This window comes from Eriocheir sinensis, chromosome 4 (assembly GCF_024679095.1).
Source record: "Eriocheir sinensis breed Jianghai 21 chromosome 4, ASM2467909v1, whole genome shotgun sequence".
Classification (NCBI taxonomy): domain Eukaryota; kingdom Metazoa; phylum Arthropoda; class Malacostraca; order Decapoda; family Varunidae; genus Eriocheir; species Eriocheir sinensis.
The window spans coordinates 28,008,203-28,028,261 of record NC_066512.1 but is presented as its reverse complement, the minus strand read 5'-3'; the positions used below and the strand labels follow the sequence as shown (position 1 = coordinate 28,028,261).

Here is a 20,059-nt window from a genome sequence, read left to right as displayed (position 1 = left end):
GTGTGTGTGTGTGTGTGTGTGTGTTCTCTCTCTCTCTCTCTCTCTCTCTCTCTCTCTCTCTCTCTCTCTCTCTCTCTCCGTATACCTTCAATCTATTATTAACTCAAAACCTCAAAACACGTACATTCTTTTTTTTCTCTCCAATCTCTTCCAGCTTTTCTTCCTTCACGATCTTCCTTTGAAACTAGCAACGTCAACAACTTTCTTATCCACTTGCTTGCCCTCCTCCTCCTCCTCCTCCTCCTCCTCCTCCTCCTCCTCTCCTTGACAATATCTATATCCTTTTCTCTTCCTTTCCTTATTGTTCACCTTCCAGCATCTTCCCTTATTCTCTCTCTCTCTCTCTCTCTCTCTCTCTCTCTCTCTCTCTCTCTCTCTCTCTCTCTCTCTCTCTCTCTCTCTCTCTCTCTCTCTCTCTCTCTCTCTTCTTTCCCTTCCCAAGTATCACCTCAGTCCTTATCTGCTCTTGTTTCGCTTCATCTTCTCCTCCTCCTCCTCCTCCTCCTCCTCCTTAATACCTTCACCTCCTCTTACTACTCCTCATTGCTACGTTCATTTCCTCTTCCTCTTCCTTCTTCTTCTTATGTTCATCTTTCTCTTCTTTCTCCTTCCTCATAACTTCATCTCCTCTTCTTCCTTCTAATCCTCCTACAATACGCCCACCTCCTATCTTCCTCCTTCTCCATACCTTCACTTCTTCCTCCTCCTCCTCCTCTTTCTTCTTCTTTTGTATTTCAACTATTCTTCCATCTTCTTCTTTATTCATTAACCTCTTCTTACTCCTTCACACCTTCACTTCTTCCTCTTCCTCCTCCTCCTTCTTCTTTGGGCTTTCAACTCCTCTTCTTCATTATACATTAACCTCTTCTTCCTCCAAATACTAAAACCATAGACCTCTTCCTCCTCATCCTCATCCTCCTCCTCTTACTCCCCCAACACCCAACAAAAACAGAACCCACCTAAACTCACACCTCCCCCAGTCCCCCCATGGTACTCACCCACACACAGGGGCTTGGGGCTGACTTGGGGCTCCCGGGACAGCATCACCGGGGACTGTCTGGTTGGCGAGTCCCCGTTGGTGAGGTGTGCGGCCGTCTCCCGGGGCGTGACCTCCTCGGGCCGCCCGTTGGTCCGCTCGGCGCTCCCCTCCCGCTGCAGGTAAACAGGTGGGTCGTTAGTTAAGGTGTAGAGCGGGTGGAACAGGTAAAGGCAGGTGATAGAGCGTGGGATGGAGGAGGGGGGAAGGTGAGGGGGGGAATTTAGGGTGAAGGGTGTATGTGAGGAGAGTTAGCTCGAGGGTGTTAAAAGGGAGCAACAGGTAACAGGTGGTCAGGTGAGTGTGTGTGTGTGCTGGGGCTGACAGAGAGCGTATGATGGAGATAGAAAAGATACAAAAGATAAAACCGAGAGAACAAACGAAAAACAAAACAAATGCAGATGAAGATAAAGATAACAGATAAACTAGAATAAAGACGGAGACTAAAACAAAAAAAAAAAAGCAAGCAAGAAAACAAAACCGAACGAAGAGGACGAGGAAGAAGAAAGAAGAGGAGGAGGAAGAGCAGTAGCAGAAGGAGGAGGAGGAGGAGAAAGACCAGGAGGAGGAGGAAGAGGAGGAGAATCAAGGTAAAAATGGGTCAAACAAAACATGAAAAGGAAGAGAGTTATGAGGAGGAGTACCAAGGAGGAGGAGGAGGAGGAGGAGGAGGTGAAAGACCAGGAGGAGGAGGAGGAAGAGGAGGAGAATCAAGGTAAAAATGGGTCAAACAAAATCATGAAAAGGAAGAGAGTCATAAGAAGGAGGACCAAGGAGGAGGAGGAGGACCAGGAAGAGAAGGGGCAGGAGGAGGAGGAGTACAGGCCAGCAAGGAAACTTCAGCCCGCCAAGGTTAAGAGGAGAATAAGGCGAGCAGCTAAGCGAGCAGTGACTGGCTGAGGAGGCGTGATGGGGCATGGATGGCGCGGCTGAGGAGCAGGATGAGGATGAGCGGGAATACAGGCGGCAGAGAGACGGATAAAACAACAGGCTGGGAGAAAGGAGGGAGGAGTGTGGGTGGGGGAGAGAGAGAGGGAAGGAGAAAGAAGGGGGAGGAAGGAGGGTGGGTGGGGGAGAGAGAGAGAGGGAAGGAGATAGAAGGGGGAGGAAGGAGGGTGGGTGGAGGAGAGAGAGGGAAAGAGAGGTAAGGGGGTAGAGGGGAGGAAGGGGTGTGGGTGGGGGAGTGAGGGAAGGAGATAAAAGGAGGGAGAGGTAAGGAGAGGGGAAAGGAAGGGGGGTGGGTGGAGAAGAGAGAGGGAGAGAAAGGTAAGGAGGGAGAGGGGAGGAAGGGCTGTGGAGGAGAGACAGGGAGATTGAAGGAGGGAAAGGTAAGGAGAGGGGAGAGGAAGGATTGTGGGTGGAGGAGAGAGGAGATGGAGGGAGGGAATGGTAAGGGAGAGGGAGAGAAGCGAAGGAGAGGGAAAGAGGGAAGGGAGAGGAGGAGGGGAAGAGAGGAAGAGAGTGAGAGAGGCAGAGACAGACAGACAGACTGATAGACAGACACACAAAGAAACAAGCAAGACAAAAAAAAGACAAAAAAAAACAAAGACGCAGAAATACATAAACAGAACAACACACACACACACACACACACACACACACACACACACACACACACACACACACACACACAGGTAGGTAGGTAGGTAGGTTGTTGTTATTATTGTTGTTGTTATTGTTGTCATTGTTGTAGGAGAAAGAAGACAGAAGGAAAGAAAAGAGAGAAAAAAAAGGACACAAGATAGAGAGAGAAATAAGAAAGTAAGAAAGACAATGAATAAAGAAAACAGAAAAAAAAAGTAAAATTGTAAAAAAAAAAGTATTGTTATTGTTGCTGCCGTTGTTGTTGTTGTTGGTGGTGGTGGTGGTGGTGGTGATGGTGGTGGTGGTGGTGGTGGTGGCCGCGGCGGTAACTAAGGCTAACGAGTGTATCATTTTAATAAAGGCGCATTATGCTGAGTGACAGAAATAGGAAGTCACTTAGCGGGATCACCGAGATGTTTTACCTGGATATTTTTCCTCCGCCAACTCAGAGGCTTCCGATGGTATTACGAGAGGGAGGGAGAGAGGGAGGGAGGGAGAGGGAGAGGGGGGGAAAGGGAGGAGGAAGAGGGAGAGGGGAAAAGGGAGACGGAGGAAAAGAGGAAAGAGAGGGAGAAAGGATGTGGGAGGAAGAGAGAAAGAGAGGGAGGGAGGGAGGAAGAGAGGAATAGGGAGAGGAAAAAGAGAGAGAGAGAGAGAGAGAGAGAGAGAGAGAGAGAGAGAGAGAGAGAGTGGAGGAGGGAAGAAAAGAAACGGAGGGATAATAAGGGGGACCAGGAGGAGGAGGAGGAGGAGGGAAGAGGTAGGATGCAGGAGAGAAAATAGGAAGAGAGAGGAAAAGGGAGAGTGAGAGAAAAAAAAAAAGGAAGAGTTGGAGAGGAGAAGAAACAGAAGGAAAACAGGAGGGAGGAGGAAAGGGGAAGGATGTAGGAAAGGAAGGGAGAGAAAAAGAAAGAGTGAGGATAAGATTATGAGGAAAGGAGAGGAAAGAAAAATGAGGAAGGGAAAGCAGAAAGGAGGAGAGGAAGGGACGGAAAAAAGAGAGGATGTGAAGGGGAGAGAGTGGAGCAGGAAAAAAAAAAAATGTAATAAAGAAAGAAAATACAGAGGAAAGAAAGAAAGAATATGGTAAAGGATAGAAGAGAGCAATGAAAATAGGGAAGAGAAAGAAGGGAAACAAGAGGAAGATAATGAGGGAGGAGAGAAAGTAGGAGGAAGAAGACAAGAGGAAGGAGAAGAGGAGGAGGAGGAGGAGAGGAAATATGAATGATAGAAAATGGAGAGAAATGAGAAAGAAAGATTAAGTATGAAGAAAAGACAAAAAAATGTAAAATTGATAAAAATGTAGTAGTAGTAGTAGTAGTAGTAGTAGTAGTAGTAGTAGTAGTAGTAGTAGTAGTAGTAGTAGTAGTAATAATAGTAGTAGTAGTAGTAGTAGTAGTAGTAGTAGTAGTAGTAGTAGTAGTAGTAGTAGTAGTAGTAATAATAGTAGTAGTAGTAGTAGTAGTAGTAGTAGTAGTAGTAGTAGTAGTAGTAGTAGTAGTAGGTAGGTAAGTAGATTGGTTGGCAAGTAGACAGGTATGAATGCAAGTAGGAAGGTAGGTAGGAAGGAAAGTAGACAGACAGAAAGATACACAAATATTCTGGTACACGTAGGTAGGAAGTAAGGTAGGTAGGTAGGTAGGTAGATATTTAAACAAACAGGTGAGTAAACATTAAGGTAGACTGGTTGGTAGATAGGTAGGTAGGTTGGCCTCCTCTCCCCGCGGTGATAAGATAAGGTTCATCCAGTTCTCGTAAGCCACTCCAATGCAGCATATTACCCAGATAACGGCGATTGGGAGCCAACTGAGAACACTTCGCCCGCGCGCCGGTACAGAGAGAGGAAAGGACGGACATATTATTAACCCGGTAGCAGCGACGGCCCAAATTTGTGGCTTTACCGTGTAGCAGCGACGGCCCAAATTTGTGGCTTTACCGTGTAGCAGCGACGGCCCAAATTTGTGGCTTTACCGTGTAGCGACGCCCCAAATTTGTGGCTTTACCGTGTAGCAGCGACGGCCCAAATTTGTGGCTTTACCGTGTAGCAGCGACGGCCCAAATTTGTGGCTTTACCGTGTAGCAGCGACGGCCCAAATTTGTGGCTTTACCGTGTAGCAGCGACGGCCCAAATTTGTGGCTTTACCGTGTAGCAGCGACGGGCCAAATTTGTGGCTTTACCGTATAAACCTCCCAAATTTACCGTAGCATGATGGCCCAAATTTGATTACATATGCGTTGATATATATATTATGAAATGACGGCCCAAATTTGTGGCTTTACCGTGTAGCAGCGACGGGCCAAATTTGTGGCTTTTAAACACATCGGGCTTTCATTACGACATTTTTCCAAGGCCACAGGGAAGATTAACCGGGATTTCATGGGTGGTTTTCAAGGTTCAGGGTGCAAAATTCATGTAAAACCATCACTAGGATCACAAAAACAGTCCATGAATAGCCCAGTAACCTCTACGACAAGGCTTTTCAAACAGGTGAACTGAGGCACTCCCTTTCCCAGGTAAATGCGAGGAGAGAGAGGAAGGATAAGAACAGAGAAATTAATAAGGAAGAGAAGAAAAAGAGATGTCATAGTAATCAAATTCAGTTCCCTTTCTCATTCGTTAATTCACTTCAAATATATCCACACTCTTCCTCCACCCTCCATTGTTTTTTTCTGTTCCCCCCTACTCTCCCCCCCTTTCTCTCCCTCTCTCCCTCTCTCAGGTTATCTCCAAACAGCTGGTTGATATCAGTGAACCTTCCCAGGATAATTTTGTTGATGGTTTTCGTTCCCTTACCGCTCCACATTCATTTCCCTCCCTTTATCCTTCCCCTCCCTCTACCTCATCTACTTTTCCTCCCTCCACCTTCCCCCTTCCCCCTTCTACTACTCCCACCTTAACACCTGCCGCATGAAATTAGAACATTGCTGAGATGATTTTCTGCACCGTTCACGCTTGTTCCTATGCTGTCCAACTTTCTGATGCAAGAGCTAGTCAGTATTTTCAACCTTTCATCCCACCTGCAACAGTAAACTTTCTGTCAATTTTCTGATGCAAGAGCTAGTCAGTATCTTCAACCCTTCATCCCATCTGCAACAGTAAACTTTCTGTCAACTTTCTGATGCAAGAGCTAGTCAGTATCTTCAACCCTTCATCCCATCTGCAACAGTCAACTTTCAGTCAACTTTCTGATGCAAGAGCTAGTCAGTATCTTCAACCCTTCATTCCATCTGCAAGATTAAACCTTCTGACAACTTTCTTCTGTCCCCATACACAAACCTCCCAGTCTTCAGCAAGCGCCCCTATCTCCCTCCCTCCGTCCTTCCACTCCCTTCCCCTCCCTCCTCCCTCTCCCCTCTTCCCCCCTCCCTCACCCTTCCTTCCCCCTACGACTTACATTTATTCCTAATCCCACGGTTTACAATCCCCTCACGACCCCCTTCTCCTCCCCTCCTCCTCCTCCTCCTCTTCCCCATCTACTACCCCCTTCCTCCTCCTCCTCCTTCCGCCAACACACATGCTACAAACTACACACACTCCCTCCCCTTTGCAAAACACACACACACACACACACACACACACACACACACACACACACACAGGTAGACTGACAGGTAGACAGGTGTATGCAAAGAGGTAAACAAACAAGAGAGAGCACGACGAAGCGAAACTTTGTAATAAAAAAATAATAAAAAAAGAAAATATGAAAAAAATCGCATAGGGACTCAAGCGCGTTAGGAAAAAAAAGGGAGAAGGGAGGAAGGGGGAGGAAGGGAGGGAGAGAAGGGAGGGAGGAAAGGGAGGAAAATAAAATAATGGGAGAGGACTTTACCTTACTTATATTTCTTTCCCTTCTCCCTCCAGTAGCGAAGGGGAGAAGTAGGGGGAGAGAAGGGAGGGGGAGGAGGAGGAGGAGGAGGAGGGGGAGGAAGAGGAGGGAGAGGGGAAGTAACACCTGATGATACCTGTTCTTATGGAGGAGGAGGAGGAGGAGGGAGAGTGAGGGTGGAAGGGAAAGGAAGGGAGTGAGGGAGGGAGCGATGTGTGTGTGTGTGTGTGTGTGTGTGTGTGTGTGTGTGTGTGTGTGTGTGTGTGTGTGTGTGTAGGCATTCTCTCTCTCTCTCTCTCTCTCTCTCTCTCTCTCTCTCTGCATCCTCACACCATCGTTAAATCATTGCACTGTTAACCCCTCCCCCTCTTCCCCCCCTCCCCCCCCTCTCTTTGTCCTCTCTGCCTCACTGAAGATAAAGAGGCTGCCATAGTCTCTCCCCGTCTCCCTCTGCCTACCTGTCCCCTTCTCGCTCCTCCTTACACCGATATAGAGGCTGTGTTCGTCTTTACCTCTCTGTCTGCGGGCACACACACACACACACACAAAACTGTTTATTATTATTATTATTATTATTATTATTATTATTACACACACACTAGGGCATATTATCTCCCTTTTTTTCTCTAACCTCAGCGACTTCGGCAAAAGGAGCACCGAAAGGGCAGCATGGGCCAAGCAAGAGTCATACATCACGGCAGCCACTAACAATGCCCCTCAGGAGACCCTACCGGCGCTTTAGGCACCATATACGAGAAAAAAAAAATCGATTTTACCTTTATTTCTCCCGAGTAGCCCCAAATACGTTTCTTTAAGGTAATTTTTTCGTCTACCAATGATACGAAATAATTTAAGATACAATCACCAGACGAACGATGACTCAATCGACACAACACAACCACAAACAGGTCGACTCTACCTTTGTTTCTCCTGAGTAGCACCAAATATGCTTCCTTATAATTCATCCTTATTTTATCGACCACTGATACGAAATAATTTAGGACCCAATCACCACACGGACCATTAATTAGCGGACCCGACGCAATCACACACAAAATCAAAGTCCCGGTGAAGATAACACTTTATACAGGCTAACCTCACAGGTACACACACACACACACACACACTCTCTCTCTCTCTCTCTCTCTCTCTCTCTCTCTCTCTCTCTCTCTCTCTCTCTCTCTCTCTCTCTCACACACACACACACACACACACACACACACACACAGAGGTGGACCGTGGATAGGTGATAAGAGGCAACAGGTAGAAACGAGCTGAGGCGAACAAAGGTGAGGCTGGACGCTAATTAGAGGCAGGTAAGGCAAAGAATTACTGTGTCCCGGCGTCTAACTACGTATTGCTTGTTTGTTTGTGTTTCTCTCCCTCTTTTTTCATTCTTCTACTTACTTTACCGCGACTCTCCCTTTTCTTTATCTTATCCGTGTCTGCTCATCGAGAGGACTGTTTGGGTGTATCATTTATTAGGTTTGTTTGGTTAATTTGGTGCCTTTTCCTTACCCTTCCTTACCTTACCCTAAGCCCTACCTATAACCCATCCATACCTACCTAAGCCTACCTAAAGACTCCTAACCCCACCTAACTCAATCTGACTCATGGGGGGGCGGGCTAGGCGATGTGAGGTACGTAACAAAAGAACCAAGAACAGATAAAGCGATGAAGAGGAGGTGGGATGGGACGACCAGAGATTAGATTTACACACTAACTCCGCAGCGAGATAAGACACAAATAGAAGGTACGTGAGTGTCTGTCTCTTTAACGGGATAACATATAAAGGGTCTGCCTGTCTTTTAACGGCGAGACATTAGTGCTGATGGACGGAAGGACGGCTAAGGGAGGATAGGCATAGAAGGTGGTAAAAATGAGGCGAGCGAGGTTGTGAGACGATGAAACTTTAGACGCACACACATATTACAGCGGTACCAAGCGCTAGACAGGTCACACAAACGGCATAATCTAACATAGGACTCGCGGATGGATTCAGCGAGGAGAGACAAGCAAGGAAAAGAGAGGAAGGTAAGAGAGGAGAGAGGAGTGGAACGATTAAAAACATCAGACGTCACACACTAACTAGAGAGCGGTAACACACACTTGGCGGACCTCACGAACGACACAACATTACACAGCACACACGGATGGATGTAGCGAGAATAGGTATACAAAGAGGGAAAGAACAGATGAGCAGGGAGAAGGAGGAACGATTGAAAACATTAGACTTACACACCAATTAGAGAGCGGCAACAAACACTAGACAGATATCACAAACTACATAACATTACATAGCATACAGAAGATACAGAAGGAGGGAAAGAGCAGGAGAGGTTAGAAGTGGTAGAACAATTAACCATTAGACTCACACACTAGTTAAAGAAAGGTAACAAACACTAGAAAGATATCACAAACTACATAACATTACATAGCATACAGAAGATACAGGAGGAGGAAAAGATCAGGAGAGGTTAGAAGTGGTATAACAATTAACAATTACTCACACACTAATTAAAGAAAGGTAACAGTAAACAGCTCTGACAAATGGCATAACCTAACAGAGCATGCACATTATGGACTATATAGGCGAGGCATCAAAGAAACAAAGGATACGGAGATAGACAGATACAGATAGATAGACAGAGTACTGATGTGGGACGGTAAGAGATTAGATTAACATGTCATTTCAGCGGCAATACACAGAATAAGACCTGGACAGCGGCTTGAAATAAAAGGCAGTATCAAAACAAACTGACTTAGCTAACAGTATAAACGGAGTAAAGTATAGATGCCATGATGAGGTGAATGGAATGAAAAAATATATTAATACGTCATTTTTATCGGTAATACACAAACAAAGACCTCGACATTGGCTTAGGATATAACACAGTATCAAAACAAACTGACTTAGCTAACAGTATAAACGGAGTAAAGTATAGATGCCATGATGAGGTGAATGGAATGAAAAAATATATTAATACGTCATTTTATCGGTAATACACAAACAAAGACCTCGGCATTGGCTTAGGATATAACACAGTATCACAACAAACTGACTTAGCGAACAGTATAAACGAAGCAAAGTATAGATGATATGATGAGGTGAATGGAATGATGAAAAAATACATTAATACGTCATTTTATCGGTAATAAATAAACGTAGACCTCAACATTGGCTTAGGATATAACACAGTATCACATCAAACTGTCTTAGCGGACAGTATAAACGAAGCAAAGTACAGACACAGAAAGGAGGTGCATGGAACGCTTGAGAGATTAGATAAAAATGTCAATTCAGCGGCAATAGAGAGAAAAGACCTTGGCAGCGGCTTAAGATAAAACACATTGACAAAACAAACTGACCTAGCGAAAAGTATAAACGAAGTAAAGTATAGATAACGTGATGAGGTGAATGTAACGAGGGAAAAATAGATTAATACGTCACTTTATCGGTAATACAGAGAATCAAAACCTTGACATCGGCTTCAAATAAAACGCAGTATCAAAACAAACTGACCTAGCGAAAAGTATAAACGAAGTAAAGTATAGATAACGTGATTAGGTGAATGTAACGAGGAAAAACTAGATCAATACGTCTTATCATCGGTAATACAGAGAATTAAAACCTTGACATCGGGTCGAATAAAACGCAGTATCAAAACAAACTGACCTAGCGAAAAGTATAAACGGAGTAAAGTATAGATAACGTGATTAGGTGAATGTAACGAGGAAAAACTAGATCAATACGTCATATCATCGGTAATACAGAGAATTAAAACCTTGGCATCGGCTTCAAATAAAACGCAGTATCAAAACAAGCTGACCTAACGAGAAGTATAAGTGGAGCAAAGTATAGATAACATGAGGTGATTAAGATAGATGATTGAAATATGAGATTAACAAGTCATTTCACCGGTAAAATATAGTCTATAGACCTTGAAATCGTCTTAAAATATAACTAACGGACTGACTTACTACAAAAAAGTATAAACGGAGCAACCAAGAGTACAGATAACAGGAGTGACGTGCTTGGGCCGACCTGAGATTAGATTTACAGTAACATGAACTCCAGAGCGACGTAACGGAAGGAAGAGTAGGATAGAAGGGAAGGAAAAGGAACATGATGAAAGGAAAGAAAAAGGCTGAGATTTAGAAGGAGGGAAAGACAGACAGCAGCAAAAAACAGAGCGAGAGAATGATAGAAGGGAGAGAGTTGAGGTTTAGACTGAGGAAAAGATGAAAAGTAAAGAAAAAAATACCGCGGGAGGACAGGACTGAGAGAGATAAGGAAAAAAAAAAGAGGGGAAGATAAGGCAATTCCACTAATACCACCACGAGGGATTCGAACTTGGTACCGAACCTAATGACCAAAAAAAAAAAAAAAATACCACATACTAGATACACAGGTTAAACTTAGGCGCTCTACAACATAACATAGCATAACTTAGCATAGCATAGCATGGGTCTAGTTAACAAAAAAGAGTGAGATAAGGTGTAAGGAACAGATACTGGCATGCTTTCTCACACACACACACACACACACACACACACACACACACACACACACACAGGGAGCAGGGCTTTTAACTTAGAACCCAGGCCAGAAATATTTATGTAGGCCTTAGTAGATTAGCCACGCCGGGTAATAATCAATGTACTTAGGCTTAGGAGCGGGATGGAAGGCTTACGGGGGGAGAAAAAAAGTGAAGTACGAGAGAGAGAGAGAGAGCGAGGTTCAGGCGAGGAGGAAGAATCAGCGTCAGGTTTGCGGGAATAGATAATTACGTCGGGCTTGTGGTTGATAAATAAGTATATAAATGAAAAAATAAGAAGCAAAATACGAGAAAAAATAAAAAGCAAAATACGAAAAAATAAAAATACGAGAAAATAAAAAGCAAAGCAAAAACAGAATAGAGAAAAAAATACAGAGAATAGAGAAAATAAAAAGCCAAGCAAAATACGAGAAAGTATAAAAAGCAAAATTCGAGAGAAAGAAATGGAGAGGATCAGTATCAGGTATGAAGGAACAAATAACTAACTACCTTAAGCATTACAATAATCCTGACTTGTGGTTAAAAGGTAGATAAATAAGTGAATAAATAAGTAGATAAAATACGAGAGGGAAAGGAAATAACCAGGTAAGGCGAGGTTAGGAGGAGGCTCAGTGTCAGGTACGAAGGAACAGAGAATTACCTTGAGCATTATAATAAATTTGTCTGATTGATAAATAAATAAATAAATAAATAAATGGTGAGAAATAAGTGATGATAAGTAGATGAATAAATGCTTGAAGAATATAGACGGTCGAAAGAGCTTGATTTGCGATGCTGAATGAATAGACGAAAGGAATTACCACGATTTAAAGAAGGATGTATATATGAGAGAGAGAGAGAGAGAGAGAGAGAGAGAGAGAGAGAGAGAGAGAGAGAGAGAGAGAGAGAGAGAGAGAGAGAGAGAGAGAGAGATTAACGTAAGCAAGCCTCATTAAGAGAAAGGGAGAGAGAGAAAAACAACTAGGAAAAAAACTAGTCTGTCTAAAGCGAGCAAGCGCAGGTTAGAGACGCATTTTTTTTCTCTTATTTTTTGACGGATAAGCGTGACACAGAAAACCGCTCCGTCATCAACCTTAAATAGACCAGGTAGCACAGGTAAGCAGAGGTACAGGTAAAGATGACTAGCGGTAAGGAAAGGCAAGGGAAACGCACGTACGAACACACGACGTAAACCCGAACTGATCATCTTCTCTCGGCTTCATTTTTTTTTTAATATCTATACAGGAAGAAGTTTTTTGGCGCCCCCCCCCCCCCCCCCCACACACACACACACCCTACCCTTTTTTTCTACTAGCTCGCCCATAGTAGTATTGCTGTGTCTCCTCTTGCCCAGAAAAAGGAAAAAAAAGATTGAGGGTCAGGTACAAGGTATATAGATAGATCGATATAAATAGACAGATAGATAGATATAGATAGATAAACAACGGATTATGTGTTCAGTAAAGGCGATACAAAAACAAATGATAGACAGATAGAGATGGATAAACAACAACGGATTATGTGTTCAGTAAAGGACGATATAAAAACAAAGGCCGCAAATTAGGGAAGGTGAGCAAAGGTAAGATTGACGAATATATAAACAGAGGTAGCGGATAGATTTTGGCTAAGTAGGTGAAGTTCAGCGGCGGTGATCAAAAGACTCAGGTGAAAAAAACTAAAATAAAGTAACAACACGGAACATTAAGAGAGGGCCGCAAAATGACGAAGCTGAGCAAAGGTAAGATTGACGAATATATAAACACAGGTAACGGATAGATTTTGGCTAAGTAGGTGAAGTTCAGCGGCGGTGATTAAGAGGCTCAGGTGAAAAAAATAAAATAAAATAACACAACATTAAGAGAGGGCCGCAAAATGACGAAGCTGAGCAAAGGGAAGATTGACGAACATCTGAACACAAGTAACGCAAAGAATATGGTTAAGTAGGTGAAGCTTAGCGGCGATCATTAAGAGACAGGTAAAAAAAAAAAAATATCAGCGCAACATTTTTAAAAGAGAGCCGCAAAATGACGAAGAAGGTGAGCACAGGTAAGGATAACGAGAGTATTAACACAGGTAACGAACAGCTTCTGGCAGTGCGGGAAAGGGTAGGGGTGGATAGTAACATGTTAGGAAGAAAGAATAAAAACATCAGACTAGAGATATCACATAACACAGCGCGCACATTAATGACTAGGTGAGCCATCAGTGGAGCAAAGGGTTGATAGACAGATTTAAAGATACTGACAGATAGATAGACAGAGTACTGATGTCGGACAGTAAGAGACTTGATTAACGCGTCAACTTAGCGGTACTACAGAGAAAAAATCTTGACATCGGCTTCAAATAAAACACAGTATCAAAACAAATAAACAGCTCGAAAAATTAAGACAGACCATTAAAAAGTAAACCCGCAAATAAACGCAGGTGAGCACAGGTGAGATTAACGTCATTACTAACACGGGCAACGGAATGATTTAGACCGCACAGGTGTTGATAGTGGCGGAAAAATGACTAATGTAAACAAACTTGCGAGTGAAGGAAGGTAGGTGAGTACAGGTGTGATTAACCTAACTTTTTTTTTTTTTTTTTACATCCCCGCCTTTAGCGCCGGTAGGCTTTCTTCAGGGGCCAGATGGTCGGCCCAAGCACGTCATGGCGCAGGCGATTTTTATAGTAGCGCCAGTTATGCTTGGCTCATGCTGCCCCCCGGAACTCATTCTTGATTCACTGGACGGTTTCTTCTAGAGTCCGGGTTGATGAGTGGTCTTCTGGACAGCATGTGGGTAGTCTTAGGCCACTCAGCGGTGACTGAAAAATCCCTGGTGGTAGCGTGGGGATTCGAACCGACGTTGTCCATGGCGCGGTGAATGTGACCCCAGCACGCTAACACAGGTAACGTAAGACTGAATGCACAGGTGAAGCTAGAAGCGTGTCAGATTAAACCATTGACTAATTGACGAGCATAAACTGGCTCAGGCGTGTGTGTATCAAGGTGGGATTAACCGAGATGTTCACGAGCGGGGATTAATAGTTAGCCGGTTAGTTGTATGGTTAAGGTGAGGTTTAATTAGGTAGGATTGTTATCTTTCTGAAGTTAACCTTTTGAAGTTGATAAAACAATAGAGTGAGGTTATAGGTTATGGGTTATTCATATAATATCCCCTTGAGCCTGTGGAATTCCTTGTAAAACCATGTAATGTATAGACTAGAAGTAAAAAGAGTAGCCAGTGAAGAACAGTAACAAATTAGCAAGATGGGAACAAAGATGAATTAGAAGGAACATTTATGCCACTATCTACAAATTTATTGATAGCAGCGATAGCCATTGTAAAATAACAGACGATGAAGAATAAAGTGCAGAAATAGCAAGAAGTGAATAAAGATGAATCAGAAGAAACATTAATAGAAAGAATCCCTGCAAAACTAATGATAGCGGCGTCTAACACAACAAAACCATCCCAACTGTTCACATGTTTCCGTTTTTTGAAGGTCACAAATAACCAGAAATGGAAGGATTTCAAGAAGAGCTAAAAAAAATAAATCGGGGTCAGCGGCGTAATTCAGGACGAAATCATTGTACGGCGACGCCATTCCCCTTTTTCCTCCGCGCGTTTTGGTGTGGCGGGATGAGCGGCTCCACGCCTGCCTCGCCCCTTTCCTCCCAGGGCCTCGCTGAAGCACTCCAAGCTTCGCCGCCTCACGCCTCCAAGCTCAACCGAAGCTTCGGGCCATCCGCCCACCGCCTCATCAAGCTGAGAACTCCCGGGTTTCGCCAAACAAGCCGCCTCTCCGCCTTGTCTGGTCCTCCCAGGTTCCACTGTGACAACGAACCGTCACTACCGTCCATCGGATTACTCCTGTGAGACGCATCGCGAGGCGGTGGCTTAATAGTCAGCGTTTGGGAGTGGTGAGCCCGAGGACCTTTAGGTTAGGCCTTGGTCCATCGCCGAAAGATTACACACATACTGCCCAGATCTACAATCAACCCTAACTTCAGCGACCTCTTTCAAGAGGAGCACCGGGGGGCAGCATGGGCCAAGCAAGAGTCATACGTGACGCGTCACTATAAATAACATTTGCCTGCGCCACTAACGGGCTGGAGTCGTCCAAGAGGCCCCTCAAGAGGGCCTACCAGCGCTATAGGCAGCACCTAAAAAAATAAATAGGAGGGTCCCCGAGGACTCGTGACGTGAGCCGCTGCAGTGTCCTTCACGTGCTTTATTGCATTGTTATTGTGCACAACCCTTAGTAATGTGAGCCCGAAATATTTAGTGAACCTTCCATTTCTTGTGTTTTACCCTCAACCCACATGCCCCGCCACTATATAGTTCTGGCGTTCATTAAAACCTTTGAGGGCGGGGATCTTCGTGTGCTTCCATGTCCCTTTACAATCATGCAACTCGTTCACATATCACCATTTTTCGCTGCATTGGAATATTGCAAATAATCGGTGAAGAATTGGCCTAAAAGAAAGAGTGAAAAAAATAACGTATAATTCCTGTTATCGGCGCAAAACGGGACAAAGCCGTGCGAGCCGTTCAAACTCTCCCGTTCTCACTGTGCTGGAAGATGCTACTTAGTGGGTTAGGTTTATAAGATGAACCAGAACACTGAGGGAAGAGTTGCCGACAGACTCACAGGTTAGCGGCGGAAACGGAACAAAATCATATAAACCGCTCTAATATTTCAGAGATATAAATTAGCGGATTGGGTTTGAAGCGAATTGGGTTTGAAAGATTAACAAAAACACAGAGGGAGGAATTGCACATAGATTTAGAGATCAACAGCGTAAAACGGGACAAAATCATGCAAATCGTTAATATACTTTCTCATTATGTTGAAAGAAAGCAAATGAACACGGTAAGATGAAATGGTGAGCCCGTGCACCAAGGGAAGTGTTTGTATATAATAGATTCAGAGGTTAGCGGCGGAAGGAGAACAAAATCACCGGCGTCGCTCGCTCGCTCGCACTCTTCAGTTTTCGCCGCGTTACAAGATAGCCGTGATTGTTGACACACATACACACAGGTAGCGGAAAGAATTTGGCTGCTTAGGGGCTGACAGCGGCGGTGCAATGAGACAGTTCAGGTACTAATGTAAGCGAATAAGCGAAGGTAGATTAGTACAGGTGTGAACTAATGAACAGGTACCGTGATTATTGATAGTGGTAACGGAAAGAATCTGGCTGCTCTGGTGTTGATCGCGGCGGTGAAATAAGACAGTTCAGGTACTAATGTAAGCGAGTAAGCGAAGGTAGATTAGTACAGGTGTGATTAACCTAACTAATAACGTGAATATTGAAACAGGTAGCGGAAAGAATTTAGCTGCACAGGTGTTGATCGCGGCGGTGAAATAAGACAGTTCAGGTATTAATGTAAACGAGTACGCGAAGGTAGATTAGTACAGGTGTGATTAACCTAACTAATAACGTGAATATTGGGACAGGTAGCGGAAAGAATTTAGCTGCACAGGTGTTGATCGCGGCGGTGCAATGAGACAGTTCAGGTACTAATGTAAGCGAGTAAGCAAAGGTAGATTAGTACAGGTGTGATTAACCTAACTAATAACGTGAATATTGAAACAGGTAGCGGAAAGAATTTAGCTGCACAGGTGTTGATCGCGGCGGTGAAATAAGACAGTTCAGGTACAAATGGAAACGAATAAGCGAAGGTAGATTAGCACAGGTGCGATTAACCTAACTAATAACACGGGTACAATGATTATGGACACAGGTAGCGGAGAGAATTTGGCTGCACAGGTGTTGAGGCGGCGGTGCAATGAGACAGTTCAGGTCCTAAGGTAAACTAATTAGGGAATGAAGGTAGGAGCAGCGGGTAGCGGGCTTTTTTTTTATTATTGTTTCCTTTTTTGTGTGCCCTTGAGCTATCTCCTTTGTGGTAAAAAAAAAATAAGTAGAGGCGTGATTAACCAGGTAGCGTGGATACTGACACAGGTAACGGAAAGAGACAAGGGCCAGTATTCTAAAACGATTCCTTTCCTCACATCAGCAATTCCAGTATTCTAAAACGATTCCCTCTCTCAAATCAACAATTCCAAAGGCCGGAAATGAGTTGAATCGCGTTCCCATGAGTGTTTTTTTTTTTCTATGTTCAAAGTACAGAAGTTTTGTCATGCTACCGCCAGGGTCACAAAACTACCCATGGAAATGCCCACAACCTCTACGAAAGCCTTGTCAAATGTGTGTGCCTGGGCGGTGAAATGCCCATGGAAATGCCCACAACCTCTACGAAAGCCTTGTCAAATGTGTGTGCCTGGGCGGTGAAATGCCCATGGAAATGCCCACAACCTCTACGAAAGCCTTGTCAAATGTGTGTCCCTAGGCGGTGAAATGGTTGAGAATGCGGACCAAAGCTGCACAGATGGTGTTAATGGCGGTAAAATAACAGTTCCTCGACTAATGTAAACAGGTAAGTGAAGGTAGGTAAGCACAGGTGTGATTAACCTTACTAATAGCACAGGCAACAGAAGATCGGTCATCGGGAAGGTATCGGTTCACATCACATCGGCGGGGCGGGACGACTGACTGGCTGGTTGGTCGCGGCTCTTTGAAACGAGCGGCCGGCTGTCTTTACACCGTCCTTGCCCCGCCTGCGTCTTTCCCTTCTCTGTACGTTTTTTGTTATTTTTTACAACAAAGGAGACAGCTCAAGGGCACAAAAAAGTCAACAATAATAAATAAAAAAAGCCCGCTACTCGCTGCTTCTACAAAAAAAGAATCAAAGGAGGTGGCCGAAAGAGAGGTCAATTTCGAGTGCCGCCCACTCTTGAAGCCAATTTCACAGTTAAATACAGTGGCTTTGTATTCACCCGAACCAAACTATTCAATCTTCTACACTCCGTAATGGTTAGGTTTTCGATACACACCAGATACACAAGAGATTTCCCTTATGGTATCCTCAAATTTCTCAACTTATATATGAACACGAAACACTGCACAAGGAATCATCGAAGTCTTTGGTATTAATTTGGAGGCTTACTAACCCATCATGGCGAACTGTGAAAGTGGCCCTTGAGTAGGTTAGGTTACGTTAGGTTAGGTTAGGTTAGGTATAGGTTAGGTTAGGTTAGGTTAGGTTATGTAAAGGTGTAGTTGTAGTTGTTAGGTTAGGTTATAGTTGTTAGGTTAGGTTAGGTTAGGTTAGGTATAGGTTAGGTTAGGTTAGGTTAGGTTAGGTATAGGTTAGGTTAGGTTAGGTTAGGTTATGTAAAGGTGTAGTTGTAGTTGTTAGGTTAGGTTATAGTTGTTAGGTTACGTTAGGTTAGGTTAGGTATAGGTTAGGTTAGGTATAGGTTAGGTTACGTTAGGTTAGGTATAAGTTAGGTTAGGTTAGGTATAGGTTAGGTTAGGTTACGTTAGGTTAGGTTAGGTATAGGTTAGGTATAGGTTAGGTTAGGTTACGTTAGATTAGGTTAGATATAGGTAATTTTGAGTGGGAATTACGATGAGAGTATTTTCCAGAGCAGCCCGTGGATAGTTTCGAAGCTACAGCCAAACGTCTTCACTCAGGGACAACATACCCGTAGAGAGAGACCAGGAAAATGCGCTCCGCCTTTCCCTGACCAAACCTGTATGTCTCGTCCTGCACTGCCATGTCCCGCCCTACTCGGTGTATAAGAGGCACCTGTCTGTCGGTCTGTGTGTCTGTTGTGTATTGTAACCTCGCCTCCCAGTGTGCTCCTCCCTAATACTTTTCTATATATTAATTCCCAACCTCAACTACCTCCTCCACTTACTCCTCTTGCTCCTCCTCCTCCTCCTCCTCCTCCTCCTCCTCCTCCTCCTCTACATTATTCGTGTCCCTGTTATTTATCTTTTAGAGTAAACTAGTAAGGCGTATTAATGCTCGCCCGTGTCTCTGTTCTCTTTTCTTTTAATTTTTTTCCTTTTTCTCTTTTCCTATTTTTTTTCTTTCTTCTCTTCTCTTCTCTTCTCTTCTCTCTCTCTCTCTCTCTCTCTCTCTCTCTCTCTCTCTCTCTCTCTCTCTCTCTCTCTCTCTCTCTCTCGTTTCTGCTATTCGTCAGTGTTTTTTTTCAGTCTTGTCAACGTTAAAATCATCACGGACACTCACGGACTCACTTCACACTCGCTTCCTTTTCTTCCTTCCTTTAATAACTCCTTTCCTCTCTTCCTTTTATTCCTTCCCTTTACCAGCTTCTCTTTTTTCCTTCCTTTCTCCCTTCACTCGCCTCCTTTTCTTCCTTCCTTTCTTTATCATTTTATTTCCCCGCTTCCTTCCTTCTTTACTTTACCATTTTTTTTCCTTTTCCTTTTCTTTCTTCTTTCCTTGTTCATTTTTTTCCCGCTTCCTTTCCTTCCATTTCCTTTACTCTCGTTTCACTCACATCAACACACACCTAGACCTAACTGACGCGGGGTTTTCTTTTATTTCTGCATTGGGTTTCCTCTCTCTCTCTCTCTCTCTCTCTCTCTCTCTCTCTCTCTCTCTCTCTCTCATCCTCAACATCCCATCTTAAGCTAATCCGAGATCTTTTTTTTACTAATCCATCGTCTTACATCCATTCTCTCTCTCTCTCTCTCTCTCTCTCTCTCTCTCTCTCTCTCTCTCTCTCTCTCTCTCTCTCTCTCTCTCTCTCTCTCTCTCTCTCTCAAACCAATCTGCCACCGCACTGATTTTTTTTTTCACCATCATCATCATCATCATCATCAATACATCACGTTATTTAATTATTTTCTCTCTCCTTCTTCCCCTTCCTCTTTACTCAGCCTCTCTCATCTCATCTCATCTTGCCTCAGCCACATCATATCTTATGCTAATCACTAATCTCTCTCTCTCTCTCTCTCTCTCTCTCTCTCTCTCTCTCTCTCTCTCTCTCTCTCTCTCTCTCTCTCTCTCTCTCTCTCTCTTATCGTTACTTACTCAAACCGCCTTTTCTCTCCAATTCATCCTTCTCTCCAGCATCCTTCCTCATCTTAGGCACCATTTTACCTCCTCTCCTCCTCTCTCTCTCTCTCTCTCTCTCTCTCTCTCTCTCTCTCTCTCTCTCTCTCTCTCTCTCTCTCTCTCTCTCTCTCTCTCTCACATCGTTACTTA

At 44.0% G+C, this 20,059-nt stretch overlaps 1 protein-coding gene across 5 annotated transcripts in view; it reads right to left on the bottom strand.

Annotated features, from left to right (window-relative positions):
• Positions 1 to 20,059, bottom strand: part of LOC126981757 (homeobox protein dve-1-like) — a 241,304-nt gene that overhangs the window by 126,750 nt on the left and 94,495 nt on the right. For all 5 annotated transcript variants that reach the window (XM_050833315.1, XM_050833296.1, XM_050833290.1 and 2 more), the window contains one exon: positions 999 to 1,152. In XM_050833315.1, coding sequence (XP_050689272.1) covers positions 999 to 1,044 — 46 coding nt within the window. In that variant the 5' untranslated portion in view covers positions 1,045 to 1,152. The remainder of the gene's footprint in view (positions 1 to 998; positions 1,153 to 20,059) is intronic.